Genomic DNA, 19885 nt, shown 5'->3' on the forward strand with positions numbered 1-19885 from the left:
ATTCTAAAAACATTGACAATTGAATTAAAAAAAATATTAATCCAAAACAGAAGTAGCACTAACGTAATTTCAAATGAGTTAAACTGAAAAAAATGTCATAGTTAAAGATTCTGCTGTCCCACGGGAATACAATTTTGTATTAAAGGGATCGTGCGAGGAACAATAGATTTAGCGTCTTAATACGGGGACTTAGGGGCTTATACCGCACCGGTCGCTTCTTGTTTAGCCTGCAATCCAAGCCTTTCTCAAGGCGCTGATTCTCCCCAATTAGCATTCACTTGACAGCTTCATAGATTGCCTATAACCCTAGATTTGATCATGGGCAAGCGTTAAAATACCCCCTCCCCCCAGTGATCCCCCCTTACCCTCCCACTGACCCGTGAGCGGAGCTGAGACTTGGCAGCGATTGTGTCGTGTCGTCAGTATGTTTCTAAACTGTTTTGTATTGAGAATCTCAGCCCGCTCATTTATTTTTCATTACCGCAACAAAGACACCTATTTTCCTGATGGCCGTCACCAATTGATTCACCGATCTGAGTCAAAAGCTCAACGCGGGAGTAGATCAACACCGTGTTTTCATTCATTTGCTGCAATGAAAGGCGAGTTATGGGTTGTAATGCGCCTTTAGATAGGTTTCGCTCGCGGGGATTACGCCGAAAGCCGTGTCGTGCGAGTACGTAAAGAGAAGGTAACTACGTCCCGACCTCAACTCGCGGGTAACACTACAAACTCGCGTTAACGTCACGTTAACATCTCGTTGATGTCTAAAGAACGGCTTTGTCAACGAAGTCTGTCGCCTTTTGTGTGCTTACTACTCAGATCAAAGCCCTGAAGATAGATACAGGTAGATAATGGCCTATGACGGGTGTAAATATTGCAACAAAAAGACGGGCTGTCGCGATATCTTTAATGAGTGTACAGTCTCGCGAGACTTGCGGAGGGGGGACTTACTGGCGTTTCTCAGCGTGCTGTTAAGTATACAGAGCATCGCAAAGATGTTTCACGAATTCTCTTTGAATTTTTCTCTTTAAACAACATTCATTCGACAGATTTGCCCTGCTTTTCAGAACAAGTGTGCCTCGAGGGTATATTAAATGAAGCTAAACACGTAAACTCTGTATGGGTTTATTTGTCCTTGAGATTCCCGAGGACAATGCTGTTTTGTACGTTGATGTTCTATATGTGGCAAACTACATATTATTTCCTATTTTGTAACAATTTTGGGATGGGTTGTGTTTTACAAACTTGCATCCTGGTATCATTGTTGGTATGGGTTTGGATAATTTTTTAAACATACGTAGACATGGTTAAAAAACACACACGGCAAAACACTGATAGTTATAGCGTTAGTTCGTCACGTCAAAGACCCGTGTTCGATTACCCATATGAGTATAAAGTGTGAAGCCCATTTCTGGTGTCCCCCGTCGTGATGTTGTTGGAATATTGCTAAAAGTTAACTAACTTACACAATGTTCTGCCAATATTGCATCGTCGTCAATTTAAACTAACATTCAAAATGGGATTTTGAAATTTGAGATATTAGCACTTACAAATTGTTACTCGAACATATTAACCGGTAAAGAAACTAATATCAACACAATAAACATATATTTAAGATCGATAGAATAATGTTTCATTACCCGATTTTTGGAATTTGGTTTACTCTCAAGAAAGATTCACAGTTACATGTAACCGATATACAGACACATTAACATGAAATGTAACACGACAGGAATCAGCTTTGAACTAATATACCATTACGCGTTAAAAGTATAATTGAGCAATAAAAGATTGAAAAGCTACTAATGGATAAAAGAGAATGACTTCTTAAAACAGTTGTATTTTAAAACAGAAACAAGATAAAAAGGTTAATACTTAAGAAGTTAACATGCCAATATACCAAATAGAAGACTAAAAATAACTTATGGATAAAAGTGTATAACTTCATAAAACAGACATTATTTAACAGTAACAGGATTTAAAAGCTATTACTGAAGATGTTAAAAAGGCTGATTATATCGAGTAAACTCGCTGTTCAATAGCAGGTGTACCTCCACAAATGTAGTCCCCACTTTACATTCCCACACAAACATAGCGGTGTGAAAATACATGATTCACAGTGACAACAAATTATCTGCGAAAAGGACAATTATATCAACACCCCTACCCCTTTCCCGTGAACACCGACACTTAGTACTAATACCCTTCCAACACCCCAGTCGTAAGCGATCCGATTTGCACAAATGTTTCCAATAAGCAAAGTAATTGTTTTTGTTGTTGAATACCTCCAAGAACTACCAAACATATTATGAGATTGATATTTTGATTTAACGCATTAAGCATGACCGCGGGCTATTCGCGTCTGATTGACAGATCTTTATCAAGAAGGATTAACAAGACTTTCTGGACACTAATTACAGGCCAAAATAAACTTTCCCACCGCTCGTAGTAACCTGTCACTCAAATTTTTCACACCTCCCAACCAATGGTTACTCACGGCGTCTAGTTTTATGCGTCACCCAGTTGCCTCCCTTTGATTGCCACCTAAGCCTGTACCGTTCCGCCTATTCAAGAAGGCGTTAGTCTGTCGCCATGATAATTCAATTCTGGGTATTTCAGTGTTGGTGAGACGGTGATAGAATAAACTCACTTACAATCCCATTAAAGGAAATGGGTTTTGGCAAACTTGAACCCCACAAGCCCTTTTCTCCGCCAAATGGGGGATTTATTGTCCCTCGGTCCGTGGTTTGACTCCGCCCGCTCGTCCAATCAATTTAATACGGGAACCAATTAGAGCGACCGCATTGCACCCATATTGGGCTAATTTCAATAATTCCTCCCCTAGTGAAAAGAATCGGGAATGGCTATCGGTCCAAGCACCGGACAGTCAACATTGGCCGTTTTTTGATGTTGATACTGTCGGGATTTAAACAGCTACCTAAAAGCGAGCACGACGGAGTGTTTGACAGTAACTAGCCGGTTACACATGGAAGGATCCGGGCGCGTGACAAGCGCGCGAGAAGCAGACGACAATCTCAGCGGGGACGAAATTGGAGAAATATCACATAGACATTTACCTCTTCGGACGGAAAGACATTTTCTCCATCGGTCAATGGAACAGATGTCGGAATCTTTGAGCGACAGTTTTTCTACGTGTGACAGCGAGGAAGATGCGGAACTGTGTCTAAGTTTTGAGGACAGGCGAGGCAGGGTATCCCCTGATGGGGAACAGAACGATGACACGCCCAAACAGGTGACCCCCTTCTCCGTGGCTGACATCCTAGATCCCAACAAATTCCGCGGGGTCACGGGAAAGTCCAATGTTTCAACATCCAGCAGTGTCGACGGGGAGGGCAACACGCATTTGACAGGTTAGTAAACACAGAAGCCAAATAATAAACAAATGCTCTTTCTGTTTTCATTGTTTGCAGATAAATCTGCTTTGCATCTTGACAGGATCAGTGTAGAGATGAGTTTACCAAAATGTTAAATTTAAAACATAAATACTCCATTTTGAATACATTTTTAAATTAATCTTTTTTCCATTAATCTTGTTGAGTCATCATTCGTGATCATTTCGACAAATTGATGACGATTTGTAAACGGAATTGGAACTTGATTGGAAATAACACCATACCACTCACTATGTGATTAGATTTGAGTTGAGTTCGTTATTCTTTTTTGGGGATAAAATTTAAAATACTTAACTTCGCATTTGGTCGCCTCCAAATTATCACACGTATTGATCTGCGTGTTAGTATTTCCTCGTGTTAAATCAAATTAATTTTGTCATCTGACTTTCCACAAAAACGTCTTTAACGATGAACCATTCAAATAATGAAAATAATTATTTCTAGTGTTAGAAATTAGAAATATAGCGTTGAAACATTATTACACAATCTTGCTAATAAAAAACGACTCCATGTCAAATTAATCATATTTCACAGAAAATATTGATGTGTTTATACACATGTTTTGACAACGTTAATTTCAATATACAAATACAATTGTGTATTTGTCAGTTTCTTCACAAGAAGGGTGGACTTACAAGTTAGTTTATCCTTTGTCTTCAGTTTTAATATCAAGTTAATAGGAATTGTATGTAGAAATGAATATGGTTTAATGTATATGGTATATTCCTTTTATCAAACTTTCAAAATACCATGTCTATCAATGATAAGGTTCTAAATATGTTTATTTCACTTGAATATATATTCCTGTCTACAAACTGGGTATTGGCAAAGCCACTGATAATATAGCATACTTTATTTAATTAAATAAAAATATCGGGAATAAAATGGCATTTGTGTGATGTTAGACAACATATAGTCCATGAAATCTTATATTACACGATACACTTCTCTCTAAAATTAAACAATTAATTATCTTGATGCTGTGGAATATAGAGCTGGCTTGAGCTGGCTGGGCTTTTATACAAATCTAGATTGGTTTTGTTTTCATAAAATACATATATGCCACAGTCATGATTCAGGACTAGTATGTCGTCACATTGAAGTTTTATTAAGGATTTTGTTGAGTAGAATTGAAAAGGAATTTAATTATTATTCATTCACTCTTCTTTGTATTCTTATATGTCATAATATATCCCTTGTCAGTGAAAACAATATTATTATAACTATTATTATCAGCTCTTGGATAAACGGATATTTTGAATCGGAAACTTATGTTTATTAATCTCAAAAACCTTTTGTTAAATGTCACGAATTGTTTAATTGAAACCATGGAGATTTAATGATTACATGTATTTATCAATTAATCATCTAATGTAAACGTGTGCACGTGTCTTCTGAAGCGATCTTTCACCTACATAAAACGCAAATTAAGAACCTATCATAGATTCAGACATTAGAAACGCTTTTTAAAAATATTTGAATTGTAACAGTAACTCTAATAATTGTAACATATAAAACATAAACATTATTAGATTCATATTTGATAATCAGACCTATACAACACACTGATGCTCACTATAAAAATACTCACTGTCGACAATGACGAGCGAAAAAAATTTGAAAATGGTGATTGTGTAATTATCGCAGCTTTTTTCTTACAATTATGAATCGGATAATGTTATGTGCTGTATGTAATGACGCTAGTAACGTTAAATGTCGTTGCTGACATCGTGGGGACACAACCCCCAAATCTACATAGGTCAACTGAGACGTTGAAAATGTACATGCACCTTTTAAACCAGGCCGTAAAAGCTTAATAAGTGGTTAAGTGCAGTCTGTCGTCCTCGACATTTAGGCGATTGCTTCCCAATTGATGTTATACGTTTAATAAAAGCATTACGACAACCAAATGCCCAGATTGGGTTCGGCAATGATGAAATAAGCGCATCCGCCTTTTGCACGGCCGACATCGTGAGTGTTCGTTTCATGTCATTTAAGTGTTAATTTCTCAAAGAGGCTAAAGGCCTGTGTTGCTTGTGGTCTTTGAACTTGTGATTTTCTAGATGCAGTTTAATCATCAGACTAACTTGATTTGTTTCCAACGCGAGTAGCAAATTAAATAATTGAGGGAATTGTGCGAATGTTGATAAGCAAACAATAGCGGGGGTGATATCACTTGACATTTTGCTCGCCTTTCTTGCCAATTAGATGACTGCCGACCCGTGTGCGTTGAGGTCCCTCGCTGAACGTGTTGGAAAAGAAAAAAAATATACACGTAAAAAATAAACGAATTTTTAAAATTCAATTTATTAATATGATCCTAAATATGACAAAGCATATTACCTTCATTCTCTGTGGTAGGATTTAGAAGATCATACTAATTTAACAACCGGTTTTTGTGAATTGTGTTTTTTAAGTAGGTGACGTTTTTTTATGTATGAGTGAGTAAACGTTGTTTTCCGACGCATGAACGATTGTGTAGTAAAATATAATATGTAGAATCAAGTTATTTCTTTCAGGTCGAAGTGATCGAGTGCTTGACATTGATATTCTCAACAATGTGAGATTGCATCCACTTGAGATTCTCGACTGTCTTGCACAATCCTTATGGTTGAATGGGCTCAAGACAAACGACCACGCGTGGATCAAAATGTGAAACCTTGGCAAATAACGTATTAATGCAGCATAAACAAATATGAGGAAATATGAAGATATTGTTTCATTATCTGCGGATTAATTTCATATTGATCTTAAAACCCAAAGACTCAATCATGTCTAGCTTTCAGTCAAGATAAATGCAATTTTAATGGGGATTTTTTAAAACTACAGCCTATCACGTTCAGTGCTGATATTCGTTCCTAGTACTGATTCGTGTTAAGTTATTCTGCATATGCAATTACTGTTTTACAAATTAGAGGTGATATTAGAGCGGTTTTAACTTATTAATTGGAAATATGAACGTTTCAGAACAATAATTACGATATTGATGTTAATGATCATAATAATAAAACAGTCGATGACAATAATAACAACAAAAACAATAATAACAGTAATGATAATGACGACTACAACGACGACGGTGATGATGATGATAGTAATGTTAATAAAAGAATCCTCGTAAGTTGCACCCCATACTGTTTGTTTCCGCCAACAACCCCTTTATCCCACCCCGATATGTCAGTCAGCCTCGTACAGAAATTTCGCCCGGAGCCTGAGCGAGAGGAGATATGTTTTATGGAAGTGTCAGGCCCTGAGAGAGGCCTGGTTTACGGGCCTACCTTTGTGCGTCTTATCACGCATGATCGGAAGCTAGTGTTAATGTAATTGTAGGGCTATTACAGAAATGAGCTTTGCAAGCGGGACATCGCTAGTTGATATGTCGCTGTATATTTCCGTCCGCGATCATTCCCAGCGCCACGACCTGAGATGCCCCCCGCTCCACACAAAGACACGCATTTCGAGAGCCATTCGACTATCCCTTATCCTAATAGGAGCAAATTGTTCAGCAAAAGCTTTTAATAACATGAAAAGGAAAAAGGCTGTTTTCACAAAGAAATCAAAAGAGGAAAGCCATAATGCATAATTTTAATCTTTACTTAAGTTAATATTCGGGTTTTACGGGTAGCCGCGGGTGTATCTGGGAGATTGGGGTTTCAGTACGTTGTGTGAGTTGAATTTTGCGACACTCACCTAGCTGTTAGTAACAGGCAATAGATGATTATCCTGATAAAATCACGCATGTGATTTAAAAATCAAACGAATATAGAACACATCAAATATCAATAATTTCTTTGATGTACATAGGGTAATCAAAGTAAATGCTTTTTGTAAAATTGTTTTTTGTAAAATTGGCATAAGCTTGGCAATGCATGCTCTATTGATAGAACAAGCATGCACACATTACGAAATAAATTACAGACGCATAATGCATTTCTCATGTTTTAAGTGGAGTTATATCTGAAATAAAAAAAGCAATTAGATTTGAAAAGTCATTTACCGGATAAAGTTGTATTTTAATCGATAGATGTAAAATTGTTAATTTGGTCCCATATCTAATTTTGTAATAATCATAATCATAACCGTTCTTCAAATACATGTGATCACGAGGTTACAACTGGATTTTTTGGGTTATTTCCAATTAAACGATACTATTAAAACATTCTTCATCAACACACATCATATTAACAAATCATTATAATACCGTATTTCAATGAAAAAAAAGTAAATCATGAAAATGTTGTAATGAAATTATAGACATTAATAAATAGGCATCAAATCCTTAAAAAAGTCCAATAAGAAAAGAAAGGACTTCGTTAAAAATTGTATTCCAACTATGTATAGTGCATATTCTTTGTGTGATGAACTAACGCTGTCAGTCAATGACCCGGGATGTGATGTTTCGACATCCCCCCCCCCAACCCAATCCCAACATGATGATGTACTTCAAAGCCTCTCAACACGTGGTGTCACAGGTAGACCAACAGTCGCTGAAGCATCGGCTCTCAAACATATGGTTAAAGGCGTATTTCATTACTTTCAGTTGTGTACTTTAAAGTGATGACTTTTGAATATGGATATATTTTTTTGCTCTACATTGTTTGTTGCCCCGAGTCTATTTGGATTCTGGTTCGGCTTCAGGTTAGAAACATTAATCGATCATTACGATATTTGCTAACTCGTTTGTTTAAAACTGAGATGATGTTATGAATAGTCTTTGAAATATTTTTATGTTTCAATACTGGAGAACAAAATAAAATAGATTGACATGATTTAATGTGAGAGAGGAGTTTCGAATGGAGAAAGTGAAGGAGAAGAGTAATATCAATTCAGAATAACATAATCGTTACCGCATATATGTATCATTTAGAGATAATTTTAGATTTTGATACAAATATAATCGAATGATAGAATTTGCTTAAAAATATCGTCGCAATGTGGCTGAAATATTGCCGATACTGCGTTTAATATTACGTCACTCACTATAAAACGTCCATATATGTAATAAACATTAATCTAATGATAACAATGAATACCGTTCCGGTAACAAGCTCCAAATGATGGTAAATGGAACAGCTGACATGAACAATTACGTCATTGTTGAGATAAATCTCGAAACAGTAAACAATAGTCCCCCCCCACCCCCCCACCACACACACACACACACACACACACACACACACACACACACACACACACACACACCACCCCCAACACGATATTTCATTTTCTCGTATTCAGTGACACAGTCCAAACGAAAGTATAATCACATTTCTTATTATAAGCGAGGCAAAACAGGTTAAGATATATCGTAACACTTTCGAAACAAAGCATTTGATATTTGATCAATAAGCGACGTACGTGAATTTTCGTTTATGTCATTGTGCGAGAACACAATTGTTATGAGCAATCTCTGGACAGCTGATAGTGTTTTATAGATCGATACTCCGCCTAGTCTAGCACAGTCAGCTACAATGTGCTTGGTCTCTCAATGACAGGGGGGATTCGATTGGTTTAACGGTTCCCGACCAAGTCGCCAACATATTTATCCCTTTGTCTGGGAATTTCATCAAAGAAATGATAACTTTGATGTCAAGGAAATCGATATGTGGAACACCAAAAAATCCACGCTGTAATAGCAGGCATGTCTGCCAATAGGTTTGCATATTTTTAACACGATCTGTTTGGCTAATCGGGCGTGCCATCCACATAATTACAATTTAATTTGATCTTACTGAAATTGACAGTATTATTTCAGTAAAATTATGTTTGGGTCAAATAAGTTCAGTATTAACAAAAACTTAATCCAGCAAATAGCGCTTCTTTATACAATTCTTTAGAATTTATTGTAAGGATAAAGAATAATATAGTTTTGGCATTGATTCTAGCGTTGGGTTTAGGCATTGGGTTGTGAAAAAGTAATTGTTTCTTTCCTTTACTGCGACGCTTTGTGGATATTGTATGTGTCTCAAATAGGCATGCTCGTTTTAAAAGATGACTCATGTTTGAAAGTGTTTGTTTGTACAAATATATACCTGGTTGCTTTAGACAGAAAGTGACCCGAGTTAGTGGTGGTGGGGTGTGTGGATTTAGGGGTGGGATTTAGGAGTACAAAACACCTTCAACATTTACACAACTGCTGCAAAGTTTCTTAATCTCTCTACAAAGTCAAAAGAAACTAATTAGAAAAGAATGAAGCGTTACTTTTTAAATTTTGTAGCCATAAATTAAATTAAAGAAACTCTTATTTATTGACAATTACAAAATGTGTGTGTTATCCTATTTTCCGCGATTTGATTAGCTGACATGGAAACAAAATTTAATGTTATTTTTCGGTTAGTGCGGAAAACGCTTGCGATCCGGAACTGACCTCTCAAAAGGGATTCCCCGTGACCCTGCAACATTTGAAACAATGTCTAAAAATAGTATCGGAAACCCCATGTATCGGACTGCCAAAAAGGCGAGGGCCCCTGTTATGATCTATCAATAAATCAATTAAACAAACTGTTTAATAGAGAATAATGTTTTACAGCGAGAGCTTATAATACCATACAGTGCGATTTTGTTGCAGTCAAAATGATGCTATACGATTTTATACCATTTGTGACTGTTATCCTTCGATAAATGCAAAAAAAGGAAAACAACACTTGAGTAGGACTGTGTGTTAATGTTAAAATACTTCAAATTCGTTCATTTCGATGACCCAAGCAAAGGCAGGTGGAAAATGAAAGAAACCCAATTCACCGCGAGGCTAACTTCGCATCCCCTTTCTGACGGATATATGTCATACAGGTGTGGGGCTACCGATACCTGTACAACACTCCACCCTTGTACCATGTGGTGACATTAATAACTGGGATCACCTGAATAATTTTTTAAATTCAAAATGTATATTTTATGACAAGCATCTGTCTGTTCATTCTACAGTATTGCACTGTTTCTTGAATATTAGTTGCTATACTAAATATTATACATGAATCCAAATACTCACCAATAAGAGTAGAATTGCGATTGAACGATTAATGCTGTGATGTATGTATTGCACTTGTATTAAACAAATACTGTATTGTACAAAAGTGATTTCACTCCCTGTTTCATTCTCACAGATGATGAAGACATCACTGGTGACGTCAGCGACATGGATCGTGATGATTGTGAGGACAGCCCCGAAAAACGTCAACGAATGGATGAAAATGGCAACCACGGTCAAGGTAGCCTTGGAGGGTCAAAGGTCGGCAAACCTCGAAGGGCAAGGACGGCTTTCACATACGAACAATTAGTTGCCCTTGAGAACAAGTTTAAGACGACGCGATACCTGTCTGTGTGCGAGAGACTAAACCTGGCTCTGTCATTATCGCTGACAGAGACTCAAGTGAAAATCTGGTTTCAGAATAGACGGACAAAGTGGAAAAAACAGAACCCTGGTCTAGATGTAAACAGCCCCACAGTCCCTACATCTCCAACCATTCCACTCGGCCAGGCGTATCCGCTCGCCTACGGCGCCCAAAGTATTTACCCTGGACATTTGCAATCTTTCCATTCAGCTGCCAGCCTCGTTCCTGGATTTTACCTGTCCCATAATTCCCCATTCCAAGGTGCACATCCGGCTTTGAACCATTGGTGACAAAGAAATCACTCCACTGGATTCAACCGATGTTAATTGTGAATGATCACGTGACAGCGTTTTATCCCAGCGTGGTGAAACCAAGACAATTCTTCATCTCGGGTGAAACGTCGTTTCACCAGAAATGTCTTACCTCAGATGTGGAAAATACGAGCATTTGAAGCTGTTATATTATGGTAGGACAAGTGAAATATGTCAAGTCTCGACACTCCCGGTATCATGGTCACGTGATGTCAAGTCTCGCCAAGATGGGGTCTGTCAAAAATATTCCATGACCAATGACATACATATGTATAAATGAATCACGTCATTAATGTGCATTGTGACGTCATAGTTGATATTATGTTTTGCTTTGTATTTAATGAAATGTCTTCCGTTGACCATAACTACGCCTACTATTAAGCACTGGGTTGATATCGCGGATGAAATGGCGGCTGAGGGGCGACATTTTTCATTTTCAGGATTGTGTAGACAAATTCGCAAATCTAAGTATTCGATGTACAACGAAACCAACGTTTGTCGTTCAGTCAAGCATTTTGTCACGTTATTGTACATGTCTAATATATAACATAATATTATTTAACAAAGGTGCTTTTTGTGTTTGTATTATTTCTCTGGTGTTCATAATGCGAAATATATTGTAGATATTAAAATACGTTCTGAACATATATCTTCTCGTATCTTTTTAAAGCATTTCCTTTGCATGTGTTTGTGACGGGTGCCACCGGTGCGGCAGGATACGCTAACCTTTTCGCGAACACCTGGTAACGTCACTATTTGATAGTGATTCAGAAACACATGCTCATGATACAGTCGGAATCGTACAATAGGGTCTTTTAGCAGAGATTTGTTGTGGCTATGGTAAGGGTTTTGTCGCCTTTATTTAAAAAAAATCAAAAATGCTTTCGGCTGCTTTGTATGTTTCAAATGTTACAATTGCATATCGTGCGGAATTAACACTGTTAAGCTCAATAAGCTAAAATGGCTTTCGTTTGAATTGTTTACATTTTATTTTTATTTAGTTTCTCTTGGTGTAGTAATTAGTTATTAATTACGCATGACGTGTTATCTTACGCATGGTTACATTTGAGATGAAAGTATTTACTCTGTCATAAATCAAATTTTGATTCACATGCAACTGTCTGGCGAAACGACACCCTGGTGGCCTTTGCAACGATTAAATCGATTTTAACTTTTGCCGTATTGATCGAAACATCCCTGAAATTATTTCTTTTGATTAACTGGTAAATTCCGTTAATCCGGAATACATATTGAACTGACTCCTTATATCAAAATGTATCTGCTATTGGGACGACATAGTTAAACATAGAGCTGCTGGCGAGACTTCATCCGTAGTTTATAAAATAGGTTGGATTGAAGATGGAGGTTCAAGAAAACACGGACGATAACATTCATGTACGCAAGAAAATAAAATAAAAAAACAAACAAAATATATTGTGGGTTAAATCGATATGTCTCACTCTGCACTGCGTGTTGGCTCTGCTCGGAAGAAGGATACATAACTTACAGCTCAAATACAATTTAATAAATATAACACAACTCTTTCCATAATAATAAGACACCTCTGCTAAAGGCAGAATCCTTTGTATGATTCCGACTGCATCATAAACATGTATTTATCACTATCAAATAGTGTTCACACCCGGTGTTCACGTAAAGGTGCTTTTAGTTGGGAATCCTAATACAATCCGAGTAAAGTAAATTATTCGCTACAAGGTGGGCTTTTGCATCTTATTCATCTGATGCAGCTGATGCAGCTGATGCAATAAATTACCAGTATACCGCAATGGTTTTGTCTTACACATTAAACTGAGACCGCCAAAAAGAATGTTTTAAAAACATTGTCCTCATTATGTGAATCATGGTTTTTCTTCCTGTATAAACATTTCGTAAAAGTTAACAGTATAATTATGTGAGTTACGTTTCATCCCGATTACGGGAACTACTTCAGGATAATTGCATGTCAAAAGGCGGTATTTGGATTGTACAACTTGTACAAATTAGGAGTGAGTGAATGAGTGAGTTGGGTTTAACGCCGCTTTTAACAGCATTCCAGGTATATTGCGGCGTGTCAGCTTAATGTGGGAGGAAAGCCTGAAGTAATGCAGGTCTTAGACGTTTACCACTCCGGTGAAACCCACGAGCACGGGTATGGTGCTGACACACCTAGAAACATAATCGCGGCGTACAAATTAGGAAAATCAAGAATGTGACGATTGAACGTTCCGACATGATCAACGACCGAGAATGCACGATCACGTGAATTATAATTAGGGCATAAAATGTGTTTATTAAGAGTAAAATGATTAACATATACCTGAACATCAATATGAAAAATAAGATGTCGACATTCTATTCTTCATTATACCTTGGTCCAATCTCTGCACTGACTGATGGGGATTTACATTGTACGCCGCAGTAGGTAGAATAAAGGCAGCCTATGTAAATACACTGCCGGGCAAAGGAAAGTATACACTTGAACATTGTTACTGACAAAGAAATTACAAAAGTTATCAAAACGTTACGTGGCTGAAAACAGCCCCCGAAACATTGCAAACTTAAGGTCCAAAAACACAACAATGAGACCTGTATCAAATACATCACCATCAATCAACCTTTTTTTGTTGGTTTCATTTTTAGCCAACATCAAACGTGGGTGTATACTTTCTTTTCCCCGGCAGGTAAGGTCTGGGAGCTAGTGGTTGATAACGTGAGCACCGAACAGCATTCACACGTCTTAGTAGAGTATATATGATGGATTATCAAAATTTCATCCTGGGCAGTTATTGTGGCCATACGACTCACACTCTTACAGTGTTTTTACTCGCATGAAGGGAGCCATTCTGCCCCTGACACCCCACGTGTCTCCGAGACTTCACCTCACCTACTGCAAATGTCTTTCAGAGAATTTACTGAATTTTCGTTCAGAACGGTGCGACTGCCAACCAATCACTTTTAAACAAAAATCCATTTCATAACCATAAGAAATCTCTGATGAAAGCAGTACATTGTACGAATCCGACTTTATCACGAACCGGTGTTTATGAAACACTATCAAATAGTGATGACGCCAAGTCAGCCGTGATTCTCTTTAGGTCATATGTGATGTGTTACTAATACAACGCCCATTACCTACGTCTTGTGAATTTCACAACGAATTCAGCAAAGTGTTTCATGAAAAGCTACTCTTAAATAAATTTAAAAGCTACTCCAGAACATCATCTTTTTTTGGTCATCGCGGCCGTCCTCTTTTTCCAGACGCCTTGTGTTTAAAATGTTCGCTCGTCACGCCGAAGACCAGGTTCGATTACCCATATGAGTGAAACGTGTGAAGCAATTTGTTTGTGTCCCCCACCGTAATATTGCTGGATTATTGTTAAAAATGGGGGAAAAGAAATCACTCTTTTATTTTCCCCATAAACCGGTAGTGAGTTTATGATCAGGAACATATTACTACATTAAGCTACTTAATGATCTACCTTGCCTAAAAGGGCTTGCAAGAAACGAGCCTATTTCAGCAAAGCCACAGAGTGCCACAAATCAATAATATCTAATCATTTATTGGTCATCAGTTGACGGGATATCAGCTTCGGCCATGAACAAATATCCAAATATTTCAAATTTCGAAATATAATTTTTTGTCAATTTTTTTGGCAACCGTTTTCTTCAAATACGAGAGAATGATAGTTGTTTAACATCACAGTGAATAATAGTCCATTTGCATCACGGAGACGTGTAAAAAGTCACGTGGACCAGACAAACTAGAGACTGAAAGCAGAAGCAACTATTCACACAACCAGAACACAGTGACATGCATTCAAACCAAGGCACTGAGTCTGACACCGATCCAATTCAGCCGCCTCTTACGACAGGCAACATATCGAGGGATTTGAAATCACAAATGAGGTTATGTTACATTTGTGCTAGAACGATGGCTATTAGTAGTAAAAAGACTTGGGACATTATTAAAAGATGCATGCCAACGTTAAAGGCGGATTCCAATGCAGCCAAGACACCAAGCGTGTTTAGCAGACAGAGAATGTCATTGGGTAATACCCTACATACTATGCTGTGCGGAAGAATGCCGCGAATACGGCATTACAACTTGGGTATCTGTGAATGAGTGAGTGAGTTCGGTTTAACGCCGCTTTTAACAGTATTCCAGTTATATCGCGGCGTATCAGCTTAATGTGGGAGGAAAGCCCGAAGTGATGCAGGTTTCAGACGTTTACCACTTCGGTGAAACCCACGAGCACGGGTATGGTGCTGACAAACCTAGAAACATAATCGGGACGAACCGGGATTCGAAACCACAATCATAGGTTTCTGGCGTGCCCAAGAGAGGGAATCTGTGATAGAGGCTTAATTACTATGATGTTGCAAAGAACGTCGTACGGCTGTTGCTCAGGAGTTGTTTGATCAGGGTTACAGCATTCAAGACCTCAGTAAAGCTTTCAAAAAGTGTAATGGTAGACATTCTGAGGACATTTCCAAAGTTTGAAGTGTTAGTGACAACAAGTATGTCATTTCATTTTGACTTGTACCATTATGTTCCCTTGTCTTTTTCAGGTGATCACTTGATAATTAATATCTGATATGCATATCGAAGCACCCTTCACCCGGACGGCACCGTTCCAAGTCTTTTGAGTACAAGGTTATGTTTTATATGTCGACCTTCCAAAACTTGGAGGTTTGTCAGCACCATCCCCGTGCTCGTAGGTTTCAGCGAAGTGGTAAACGTCTGAGACCTGCGTCACTTCGGACTTTCCTCCCACATTAAGCTAACACGCTGCGATATAACTGTAATACTGTTAAAAGCGGCGTTAAACCCAACTCACTCACCCACTCCAAAACTTGGTTTGAGTCATATGTTCATGAGCATTCATTTTTATCAGTTCGTACCAATCCGTTGTGGTGCCATGTCTTATATACTTAACCATATTACATATGCCATGATCATAGTGACAATATTTCACGACCAGTTGTAATCAATATACTATTCCCCTGCGTGCCGAGGATGATTGAAAAGCTCACAAATAAATCTTTCAAAGGCGTGCTAAACACACATAATCTTTATACATTATGGTATTTTTCAGTAATGTTTTACTTTCTAAAAATTGGAATGATTCTCTGGAAGTGTCCTCGTTTTAATTATAGATCTGGCTCCACGGAGGCGAATATCCCCCCGACTTGTACCCAGTAATCAAATAAGGGTATTAAAATAATTAGTATGGCGAAATCAATTTCTCTGGTCGTAGTGGAAAGCGATACAAGTAATTTTATTTCCCGGTTAGTGAATAGCCACCTCACATTATCGTGTACGGGGAGGCAACGATTGTCCGCTTATTAATGCTTACAAGTTGATGTTTGGCGAGCACAAACAGGCTGCTGATTTCTGTCACTGTCGTCAACGCAGAACCATCAAAGCCGTTTGCAGGGGCCGTTTAGGCTACACTTAGCTGTAACGTTGGACGTTAATGGTGTTAGGCTTGTCGTGTGAGCAGTATAATTGCTGAGCGATGGTAAGGGCATTGCAAGAACCGCCATTAAGCGTGAGTTGTCTTTCGCGAGCAGGTGCACAAGAAAGGCCAAGGGCTTTGTGTGCCATGCGCATGCTGCTCCGTCCCAACTGGGTCTCCCACAAGGGAATTCCCACACGAAGAAGTTAGAAGCCCTTCATAATCAGGAGAATCTGGATGCATTGTGAGTTGCTATTGTCTCATAATGGCTTTTGAAAGAGAGAGGGGCAGCATCTCTTCGTGGCCATTTTTCTTGGCGTTTCATTCTCACGGCTAACTGGCATTTGGTCCAAATGAGCGCGCCTCAATTGTATATTTATAATCCGTTAATTAGAGTTGTCAGTCTCCAAACGTTGTTAGCATGTGGCAATGGCTTGCTTTAGTCCCCCAAAGAGGAATCTCCTATTATAAATCATAACAATGACCATTGTCTTTAGAAACAACGAGCCGTCTCCTCCAAGCTCTTCATCCGGGTACTAGCACATGGTGGCACCGACGGTTTTCATAACAGGTCACGTGGTTTCTAAACCTGGAACTTGATTCCACTTAAAGATTATATGAATCATATGCCGTAGTGACGGCCGAGATTGTTAAATAATTTGCCATGAAATTATCAATCTTTCTTAGGTGTCAATTTCAAAGAAATAGAAGATTAAATATTGTGAAGTTTGCTGGAAACATGCTACTTCTATATGTAGCACAATAAAGGACAGGTTATTATAATGCAGAAAAAAAACGTTCCATCATAAAACAATTTCATTAAGTGTTACCTTCGCGAACGTTTACAATGGCGAATTTTAATTTCTTAAATTAATTCAGTTTTGCATGCAAAGCTCTGCATCAGTAGCTGAGCAGTCCATCACTCATCTTTGTTGGGAAATGCTGTCTGTATTAATTTCATATAATAACACACAATGGAATTGGCGTTAAAACGTTCCACCCAACTAACCAAGCAAATAATAGCATAGCTTATGATTATGGATTTATAACAATGAATTTTAATGACTGAAGAGTTATTTATTTACTTATTATTTACACAATACTACGTTCTTCCACCATGGCATGTGAATATGAGTTTGTGTGGCTGTACACAATATGAAAAAGGATATATATTTTTGAATCGTTAAAATAAACGCAGTGTACCTGTAATAGCCTGATTTTGCGTCAACTGAACCAAATCTTCAACTAATAAAATATAAAAGCTGAGATTCTAAGTGTATTGTCGATGAACATTTGGGTGTAATTCAAAAAAATAAAAAAAGTATTCATTGCTGGTCATTACAATAACCAGTTCGTCGAAAATAACCAAATGATGGTTTTTGTAGCTGTGGGAGAATTAAACATACACATCTATGCAAAGCCGATTCGAAACCGACAATACCTTTATAACCATTTTTGGCTGAAAAGTTCCATATTACCGAAGATACCAGAAATATGCAGAACCTCACCAAGTTTCCACATTCTGACATCAACAGACTGTGTTAGGATAAGAACGTCTTCAGCAGATTCTCCCAGCGTCAGTACAGTCTTCTAAATGTTGACTTGTGACGGTTGATGTGTTTGTGACGGGTGCCAGCGGTGGGACAGGGTACGCTTTTGGTGAACACCTGATTTTATCTCTGGTAGTCCTTCATAAACACATTCCCGTTAACGTTACCATTTTGTCGCAGATGGAATCGCGAAACAGTTCCATGTGAATCAAGATATCAACTCACAAAGTACTTTCTACGTATGTACTTATATTTGTATAACGACCTCTTTGCGAACACCTGGCATCATCACTATTTGATAGTGATTCAAAGACACATGATTATACATAGATTTATTATGATTATTGAAATAAATGGTTTTATCGTTTATATTTACTCTGGACAGCTACCATACGAACTAGCTCAACCCTTCGTAACCATGTCCCCATCATATTATCATTTCAAAAGTATATATTTAGTAATAACTTAGTAATATAAATGATGGCAGTGGTACACGTTAACTTTACTCGCTGAAAATTATGCCAGGCAGGTTATCAGTGAACGACTGCTGAAACTCCTTCCCTGACGTCTTCTGCATCTTCTTTAGGTGTAGCTCGTGAGTCTTTCCAGTTGGAACAATGGTATTTAACATCTTGGGACTACAAAAGCTACAGCTCCTCTGACCCTCAATAAGCTTCATCTTTTATGATTCACAATTGATCAAAACTTCAATAAAATTTGATAAAAAAATTAAATCTATTTTCACAAATTTATTATGAGCATTACTAACTCTGGTCAGTGGTGCAACGATTGTCCATCTTTCCCAGTGACCATGCCAAAAGGAACATTTTCAAGGTAGAAACAGTTAATAAGAGGTATAAGCTTTTATATTAATTATTCCAGACCAGAACAGTTTTTCAGTGGAACTTATTATCTCTGAAATTTTCCATCCAAAAGAATTTCGTATGCATATATTATGCCAACACAACCAAAATTTGTAACTCTTCTACTTGCTCCTACTCTCCACTAGCTCTAAGAGACAGAATGAGAATATGTGTTGTCTGTATTGATTTCATACAATAACACACAGCATGGTAAGCATAATCGGTTAACTATCTATCCAACTGTACCGCCAATAAACACAATATCTCTGGGTTACATTCACGTGAAGTAAACAGATGCTTCTACCAACAATCTGTTCTTTTGACATGTTGATCCCTGTCAGAAAGCCTTTTGAGCCCAAATGTCTATTATTTCGTTTCGTTGTTTAATTCCACTTTTGTTATATTTGATTTCGTTTCCTTTACCATTTTCCAATTTCCATATGTACCAAAATGGCAGCCTCCAGCCAGGAGTGTTGACCATGTGCTTGACCAACAGAAATACAGTCTTTTGTGTCTAAAACAGCCTTGGCGTCCTATATCCATCACGAACCGCCCAGCCCTCGCCCGTGCATCCAAGCACCGTGTTTTCATGGTCCCGCGAGGCGGATACAATAACCAGGTGACGCCAAATTCCAAATATAAACAGTGCGCTGTACGTACGCATTACCCATCCCGCCAGTGAATGGTAAACCCTACATTCAATCATGAGACAGTATTTATCTCGTGCCAAATATCCTGTTACCAAGTCACGTTCGGCATATGCAACTGTTACTTAACTGATTCTAGAACTGTACTCCTGCAACTGTCATTCAAAGTTGAACCTGTGTTGTAAGTTCTAAGCCCGGCAGCCAATCTTTGTCACGTCATCATCAACATATCGACAAGTTACAGATTCAAATATTTTAATTTTGAGGTAAATTATCTGAAGACATGGCGTTACAACCAGATACTAATACTG

At 38.0% G+C, this 19885-nt stretch overlaps 1 protein-coding gene across 2 annotated transcripts; it reads left to right on the forward strand.

Annotated features, from left to right (window-relative positions):
• Positions 1–2611: 2611 nt before the first annotated feature.
• On the forward strand, positions 2612–11702 carry LOC124151699 (homeobox protein slou-like). 2 transcript variants are annotated; one of them, XM_046524290.2, is made up of 3 exons: positions 2612–3371; positions 10517–11055; positions 11094–11702. In XM_046524290.2, exons 1-2 carry the CDS (start codon positions 2987–2989, stop codon positions 11032–11034), a joined length of 903 nt encoding a protein of 300 aa, XP_046380246.1. In that variant the 5' UTR covers positions 2612–2986; the 3' UTR covers positions 11035–11055; positions 11094–11702. The 2 variants fall into 2 exon arrangements, with proteins under 2 accessions (XP_046380246.1, XP_046380245.1); XM_046524289.2 differs by having other exon boundaries at positions 2614–3371; positions 10517–11702.
• Positions 11703–19885: the final 8183 nt, after the last annotated feature.

The sequence above is a fragment of the Haliotis rufescens genome, unplaced genomic scaffold, assembly GCF_023055435.1.
Source record: "Haliotis rufescens isolate VD_foot unplaced genomic scaffold, xgHalRufe1.0.p SCAF_64, whole genome shotgun sequence".
In the NCBI taxonomy this organism is placed as follows: Eukaryota; Metazoa; Mollusca; class Gastropoda; order Lepetellida; family Haliotidae; genus Haliotis; species Haliotis rufescens.

Coding starts and splice junctions, on each gene's coding strand:
- LOC124151699 (XM_046524290.2), top strand. CDS start 2,987: ATGGAAGGATCCGGGCGCGTGACAAGCGCGCGAGAAGCAGACGACAAT. Junction 3,372..10,516: donor GGGCAACACGCATTTGACAG/GTTAGTAAACAC, acceptor TCATTCTCACAG/ATGATGAAGACATCACTGGT.